This window comes from Phascolarctos cinereus, unplaced genomic scaffold (assembly GCF_003287225.1).
Source record: "Phascolarctos cinereus isolate Bilbo 61053 unplaced genomic scaffold, phaCin_HiC Scaffold_4;HRSCAF=312, whole genome shotgun sequence".
NCBI lineage: Eukaryota > Metazoa > Chordata > Mammalia > Diprotodontia > Phascolarctidae > Phascolarctos > Phascolarctos cinereus.
The window spans coordinates 712,273,749-712,281,735 of NW_027555847.1; the positions used below are offsets into that span (position 1 = coordinate 712,273,749).

The 7,987-nt window shown below is 53.4% G+C and overlaps 1 protein-coding gene across 1 annotated transcript in view; it reads right to left on the reverse strand.

Annotated features, from left to right (window-relative positions):
* GLTP (glycolipid transfer protein) overlaps positions 1-6,817 on the reverse strand; it is a 30,370-nt gene extending 23,553 nt beyond the window's left edge. The window contains exon 1 of the mRNA XM_020980077.2: positions 6,634-6,817. Within this exon, the coding sequence (XP_020835736.1) occupies positions 6,634-6,736 (103 nt within the window). The 5' untranslated portion in view covers positions 6,737-6,817. The remainder of the gene's footprint in view (positions 1-6,633) is intronic.
* Between the last annotated feature and the right edge of the window lie 1,170 nt (positions 6,818-7,987).

Here is a 7,987-nt window from a genome sequence, read left to right on the forward strand (position 1 = left end):
TCAGAAGAGGCGGAATCTGGGGAGGGAACATAATGAATGAATTCTATTTTGGATACAAAGAATTTGAGCTTTCTCCACGTGGAGATGTCCAAGAAAGAGAGAGACTAGGGCCAGAAATCCAGATCTGGAATCACCTGCATGGAAATGCTGCAATCCTCCTTTAAAAGGAGGCTGCTGGGGGGCTTCCCACCACATCCCCGCATCCCCAGGCACAATCCAGGCAGCATTGTCCAAGCGAATTCTGGCAGGAACAAAAGCACAAGAGCAGGTATCCCACACTAGGGCTGTTACCCTAACGGGACCAGGACCAAGGCCGGAACAATTGTGCCAGCCTGTCCACTGGGGAAGGAGCAAAGCCAGCTCTCTACGCCAGGAGATTATCAAGTGAGCCCACCAACATGGATAAAGCACTTGTTGGCAATCTGGAATAATAGAAAGAATCCACAACTTCGATCCCGAAGATCTAGGCTCGGTCTCCACCCGACCTTTACTAGCTTAGAACTGTGTATAACTCCAAGCCTTAATTCTTTCATCTATGAAATGGGGATACCAATACCTCACAGGGAGGCACAAGACTCAAACGGTATCCCACGGAGAAAGCATTTGGCCACCTCTCTGTGCCCCCAGAGCCAATCAGGTGCCCACATCAGTGGGTCCCACCTCCTCGGAATATCTCCCATCCGTCCCCTTTTCCTTGCCATTTTCACCGCCGCCAGCCCAGCTCAGGCTCACTGGACCTCTGCCCTGGATGACTGAAGGAACCTCTTTCTTGGCCTCCCTGCCTCCACCCTCTGCATAGCTGCCAAAGGAATCTTCCTAAAGCACAGGCACGACCTCATAGCTCCTCTGCTCAGGACGCACTGTTAGACTGTAAGCTCCACAAGGACAGGGATTATCTTTTGCCTCTTTTTGTATGCCCAGCACTTAGCACAGTGCCTGGCACATAACAGCCGCTTAATAAATGTTTGTTGAATGAATGAATATTGCCTATTAGGGTCCAAAACAGATTCATCCATTTGATATTTAAAGGCCTTCACAAACTACCTCCAAGCTGTCTTTCCAAACTGAGTTCACACTATTACTAAATGTAATGTCCTCTTCCTTTGTCTCTCCCCGCCCTTCTCTCCCTCCCTCCCTCTCTCTCTCTCTCTCTTCTCCTCTCCTCTTCTCTCCTCTCCCTCCTCTCTGTCTCCTCCCTCCCCTCCATCCCCTGACTGGCCCAAGCCAGGCAGAAGAAGGCTCTGATTACCAGGTCAAGATAGCTGAGGAGGCCGAGTAAAGAAAGGCCTTTGCTCTTGGGAGGATCTAGTGAAACCAGTCCAGTAAAGAGACAGGAACCTGGCCAGAAGGCAGGGGAGGAAGAGGAGCGTGATGAAGAAGTCCAGGAAGGGTCACAGCCCCCCTTCCCCTGTAGGATGTTAGCCCTCTGTGCCCACACACTGGCCCCCATCCCAGTGAAGCCCACATAGGAGGTTAAGCTTGGTACAATAAACAACACAAGGCTGGACATGGCATCAGGGAGACACGGGTTTGAATCTGGCCTCACCTCTCAGGCTTGGCTTTCTCACGTGAATAGTCAGTGTGCTGGGTCTGATGAGGTACAAGGCAGCTGCTATTTAGTTTGGGACCCGCACCCAGGATTTTATCAGTGTGGGGAACTCCCAGGGAGCAAACTCCCTCCACAGACACTGATGGGCAGCCCCTGGGCCACAGACATCCTCGGAAAGGAGCCTGGGGCAGAGAGAGATAAAGGGATTCCCTTAGGGTTACACAGCCAGAGAGGTTAGAGGGAGGCCTGGACATCTGTAGGCCAGCCCTCCAGGTACTGCCGCTGCCTCTCTTATTCAGTTATGTTAAGGAAGAAATCCCCTCCCGTCCCCAGACTCTGAGGCATCAGGAGGAGCTGGGGCTGAGAGTTTGCTCATCTATAAAACAGCATCTCTGGACCACTGACCCGGCCAGGGGAGCCTGTCTTCCTAAGAATATCTGACAAAAGAGCACCTCCAGGAAAAAGAGGCCTCAGAAAAAGGGATTTGGGAAACTTCGGAAAACCTCAAGATTACAGCCAAGACAGTCAAGTGTGCTTTGGAACATACTTACTGCTTTAATCATATTTATTATTACCACTCATTTTTTAAGAATTAAATTGAAATTTTCATTTAATTATTACTAATAATAACAGCTGATACATCAACTGATCAACAAGCATCCATTAAGTACCGACTGTGTGCCTAGCACTGTGCCAGATGCAATGCTATAGATGTAAATAAAACAGGTCTGCTGGGGTCGGGGGAGGGGAGGGGAGGGTAGGGAAGGCGGTCAAGATAGCAGCAGCATTCTCCCCCTCCCCCTCCTCTCTGTCTGTCTGTCTGTCTCTGTCTCTCTCTCCCCTCTATCTTTCCACTCCTCTCTGTCTGTCTGTCTCTGTCTGTCTGTCTGTCTCTCTCTCTGTCTCTGCCTGTCTCTCTCCATCTGTCTCTCTGTCTGTCTCTCTCTGTGTCTCTCTCTCCCTTCTATCTTTCCTCTCCTCTCTGTCTCTCTCTCTTCTGTCTCTGTCTGTCTGTCTCTCTCCCCTCTATCTTTCCACTCCTCTTTGTCTCTGTCTGTCTGTCTCTCTCTCTGTGTCTCTGTCTGTCTCTCTCTCTCTCTCTGCCTCTCTCTCTCTCTCTGTCTCTCTCTTTGTCTCTGTCTGTCTCTCTCTCCCCTCTATCTTTCCTCTTCTCTCTGTCTCTCCCTCCTTCTCTCTTCTCCTCTTTTTCCTCTCTCTCTTTCTCTCCACCCCCTTAACCCCTACGAAACTGCTCTGAATAACTCAGTACCTACTTCCACCGTCCTTCTCAGTTCATATGCCCGTGGCATAAGCTCATTGGGGTTGGAGATTCCTCCACTTCTGTCCCACAAGGTGAAACCAGGGGCAGCCCTCCACGGCCAGGCCTCTCCGGCCTACCCCCCAGACTTCTTCTATGAGGTCTCGGCACTTTACCCTGGAGCTCCCACACGGGAAGCGCCCTCTCCGCCCACCTCACAGCTCCCCACAGACCCTCCCTTCACGGAGGGCGCCCAATCCCCACCAGCTCTCACTCCTCTCTAGACTTTCTCTCCCGTGGCCCTTCCTGTTCTCAGCCTCCTTTTAAGGGCCGTGTGCCCTCACTGGAATGTAAGCCCCTTCAGGGCAGGGACTGCCTTTCTTTCTACTTGTGTTTGTACCCAGAGTGCCAGGCACACAGTAGGTGCTGAGTAAATGCCTGTTGACTGACTGAAAGAAAAGTCACAAAGGACAAGCTGGCATGAGGGAGTTTAGGGTTAGGTTTCTGGAGGGAAAGATCACATCACTCATGTCACAGATCCACTGAAGAGTACGAAATGACCCCAGGAGGGGTATTAATGAACCCATTTTACAGATGAGGAAAGTAAGTCTTGCCCCAGATCACCCAGCCAGAAAGGGTTAAAGTCAGGAAAAGAAATAAGGATGATGATGATGGTGGTGGTGGTGATGAAGGAGGAGACAGAGTGAAAAGCATGGCAGATTTGAAGTCCCAGGACTCGGGTTCAACTCTCAGCCTTGACTGTTTGCTTCCCTTCCAGGGCCTGTTCTCTCCTCTCTAAAATGACAGGGTTTGATCTCAGTCTAAGGTCCTACAAGCGTAGGCCTTAATCTTCCTGGACCTCAGTTTCTTTTTCTGTAAAATGAGGGGGTTCTAAGATCTCTCCCAGCTCTGCATCTCTGGTCCTTGGAGGCTTTAAAGTTTGCTGAAGCACTTTCTGTATATTATAACACACGTGGAATCCTCTGACATGGGGGCTGTCTTTTCCATGACCAGCCCATCGTCCCACTGCTAGCACCAGAGGCAAGATTCAAACTCAGGCCTCTTGTGACCCTTAACTCTTTGTCGGGGAATAAAGCCCTTCTGTCCCAGAGCTCGAAGAACACAAGGACTGCTTTGGGGGAGGAGAGGCAAAGTGAAAGGGAGGGCTGGCAGTCTTCTCCAGGTCTTTATCTGAACAGCCGTTTAGACAAGGAGGTCAGAGTTCAGGGAGGAAGACGCTGAGGCCAGAAAGGAGATCCAGGAATGAAACAGTGTCTCTGTGGAACCCCAAAATCTCAGAGGTCCAGGGGGTGTCATCTCATCTGACCTGATAAGACCAAGAATCAGCGAGCATTCACTAAGCCCCTAGACAGCCCCTGCCCTGGAGAAGCTCACATTCTGAGCCCTCTATGATCGATTTTCACTTGTCCTACATCCTGGACCCCCTGGCCTTCTGGTGAAACCCAAGGAGCCTTCCCTCCCTCCATCTGCTTCTCAGTTTTCTCCTTTGTAAAATAAAGAGGTTAGACTCTATGACCTCTGTGGTCCCTTAAACTCTAAATGGAGATTTCATATTCTCTTCGTCTTAATTCAATCAATTATAAAGCAGCTAGACTGTGTCAAGTGCTGATGCTATAAAAAAGGGGGGGTCCCTGCCCTCTAGAAGCTTGCATTCTAATGGGGGTGGGAGGCAGGGAGAGGTTCACCCAGCCCAGAGATAATCGAATACAAAGTGAACACAAAGTAATAATTTAAGTATTTCCCGAGGGAGGGGGCTAATAACTGGGGAGAAATCAGGAAAGGTTTCAGGTAGGAAGTGGTACCTGAGCTGTGCCCATAGAAAACTAAAAATGACCAGTTTTTAGCTGCTGAATTCTACCCCAGCCTCAGCGATTAAAACCTGCACCCAGACTGATCCAACAGGGCCAGGATTCAACAAACCAGACCAAAAGCCCTCTGCCCCAGGCACCCAGAGACTACTGGGCCCAGTGCCCAAGGGGTGGCCCGAGCCAGCGCTCTCCCCTGCCTTCCTATTGACCAGAAGGGTTTGGCGCTAACAGGCCTGAGACATCCTGAAACCCACCATCAGGAGGGCTGAGCTCAGTTTCAGCTCCAAGCAGGGCTTCAAAAGAGAAAAGTCTCACCCCAAGTTTGATGTCTCTGTAGATTTGGGGCTCCCCCTTTTTTCTCCCATCCATGGGAAAGTATATCGAAGGTTCAGTTCCCCATGGAGTGTAGGGACCCCAAATTAGCCAGCAAGCAAGAAGCTATCCAGGGAGACAGAAGAAAATTGACTTTAACTTCCTCCTGGTCACAGGGACCAAAACAGGGCAAGATGGGTTTGGAAAATTTCCACTTCTCATCCCCCACCAGGCTCAGGCTCCAGGGGAAAAGAGGGGACAGGCACTGGAGGTGCAGAGGGGAGAGCCCCAGCTGCTGGTCCCCCACGAGGTTCTGGGTGCAGCCACAGGTGGGGCAGGGGATGATGGAGACACCAGCCCCCCAACTCCTCCCCTGCTCACACACAGGGAGCCTCAAAGATTGCTAGAGCTGAGCAGAGCCTCGGAGACCCTCGAATCCAAACTCCTTCATCTAACAGGGGAAACGGAGGCCCTCGCCCTCCGAGGAGCTAAGCTCCTCGGGGGGCAGGTCCACCGTGTTTCTGTTACTAGTCGCAGCAGCTAAGCCTGCCCACGTTAACGAGTGCTGGGGATCGAGGGGAGACAGGAAGGGGAGCCCTTGCAGGCTGGTAAGAAGGGACAGCCCCAGAAAGCAGGACCCGGCAGAACCCTTTAAACCAGTGGTGTCCAGTTCAAATGGAAATGGACCAGCAGGGCACAGAATGACTTAGAAAACCATGAACTGACACCGTCTATGTCGCATTGTATTTTTTGTTATTCATTTTGTTAGTGGCTTTAAAGGATGACGGAAGAGGGGACCCTTCAAGAGGGCAGAGGAAGCCTTTGAAAGGGGGCACTGTCTAGCGGGCGGAGGGGGAAGAGTTCTTAAAAGAGGGGGTCTTTTTACCGGATAAACGAGACTATTTAAGGGGAGGGCTCTGCCCGAGCCAAGGGGAATTTCTTAAAGGGAAGAGGCTCTTTAAAGGGGGGAGGGTATCACTTTCCAGGGGGGAGGGGAAATTCTTAAGGGGGGGGATTGTCTTAAAGAGGGTGTGTCTCTTGGGGGGGAGGGCTTCTTAAAGGAGAAGTCTTCTCTTTCTAGGGGAAGGGGACTTCTTAAGGGTGGGGGGAGGGTCTCTTTACAGGGGTAGCGTGGCTCCTTAAAGAGGAAGTATTTCTTTCTAGGTAAGACAGACGGCTCCAGGAGAAGGGGATTTCTTACAAGTGCGGGGAGGGCTTCTCTCTTTCCAGGGGAGGGGGGGCTTCTAAAAGGAGGAGTTGTCTCTTTCAAGAGGACAGAGATATCTCCGTGGAAGGAGAGTTTTTTAAAAGGGTGGGGGTTGCTCTTTCCAGGGAAGGGGGCTTTTAAAAAGGGAGAGGGCTGTCTCTTTCCAGGGTGGGGGATGTCTCTTCTAAGGGAGGGGAATGGAGGTTTTTAAAAGGAAGAAGGCTGCCTCTTTCCTGGAAAGGGGGCTTCTTAAAGAGGAGGGGGCTGTCTCTTTCCGGGGAGGGGGCTGTCTCTTTCTAGGGGAGGAGGCTTCTTAAAGAGGAGGGAGCTGTCTCTTTCCGGGGAGAGGGCTTCTTAGAGAGGAGGGGGCAGTCTCTTTCAAGGGGAGGAGGTTGTCTCGGTCTCGCTCCCTTCCCGGGCCTGGGGCTGGGGGAGGGCGGCGCAATCCGGAGGGCTGCCTGGCGGCGGCGGCACTCACCGAAGAAGGGCGGCAGGTGAGCCACGGCGTCCAGGAAGGGTCCCGTCTCGATCTGCTTGTCCGCCGGCAGCGGCTTCAGCAGGTGCTCGGCCAGCAGCGCCATGGCCGGGTCGGCGTTCGGGCCCAGCAGGAAGGCGGCTGCGGCCGCTGGGTCGCGCCCCCCCGCGGCGCCAGGACCCACTCCTGCGCCTGCGCCTGAGCCTGCCCCGCCTCCTTCCCCGCCCGCCGCGGCGTCCTCGCCGCCATCGCCGCGGCCGCCTGCCTCCGCCACCGCGCCGCTGTCTGGATTCGCGCCACCGAGCCCAGCCTCCAGCCGAGCTAGCAGCGCCGCCCGCCGGCCTCGGGCCTAGCCTAAGCTACCAGATGCGCCCCGCCCCCTGCAAGGCTCCACCAATGGCGAGGCCGCGCCCCACCAGGCCCGCCCAATCCCCGCCCTGGGTACGCCCCCAACCCCAGCCGCGGCGTCCATTGGCTGGGCCCGGGCCGAGCGGGTTCCACCCCGCCCACTCTGTGTGGTCGGGGGAGCGGGGATGCGGGGAGGGAAGGGGAGGGCACTGCCCCATCGGCCCAGCCCCATAGGGGTGCGGAGCTCGGGGCGAGGTGGGGCTCCCCTATCCTGCAGCCTCGCCCAAGCGGAACCGGCCCAGCCCGGATCAGTGCTCCCTAGACTACAGCCAGCCGACCTACCCTGCATTGATTAAGTATCTCTTGTGAGCCAGGCACGGTGCTAAGCACTCTCCATTAGCCGGCCAACTGGCATTTATTAAGCGCCTACTATATACCAGGCCGAGCAGTGGTCCAGCTGATGCTCGGCTACTGAGTTCAGCTGAATCCACCATAAGAGAGTTCTAATTGTTAGTCAACAAGCCATTTACTAAGTCCTTGGGAAACAAAGTCAAAAACACAGATTTCTGGACCTCCGAGAGCTTACAGTCTAATGTGGGAGACAACATGCAAACAGCCGTAATAATGATGCTAGTCAGGCATGTCTAATTCTCAGCGACCCCATTTGGGGTTTTCTTGGCAAAGCTACTGGAGGGGTTTGCCCTTTCCTTTTCCACCCCATTTTACAGATGAGGAAACTGAGGCAAGCAGGGTTAGGTGACTTGCCCAGGGTCCCGCAGCTAGTAATGTCAGAGGTCGGATCTGAACTCAGGAAGGTGAGTCTTCCTGACTTCAGGTCCAGCCCTCTACCCACCACACCACCTAACTGCCACCACCGCCATCATCACCATCATCATCAGGATGCTGCGTCTTGCTCCATTATTTTCCAGGCATTCAATAAGTATTCTCACATTTGATCTTCAACAGCCCTGAGAGGTAGGTGCTATTATCCCCATTTTACAGATGAGGA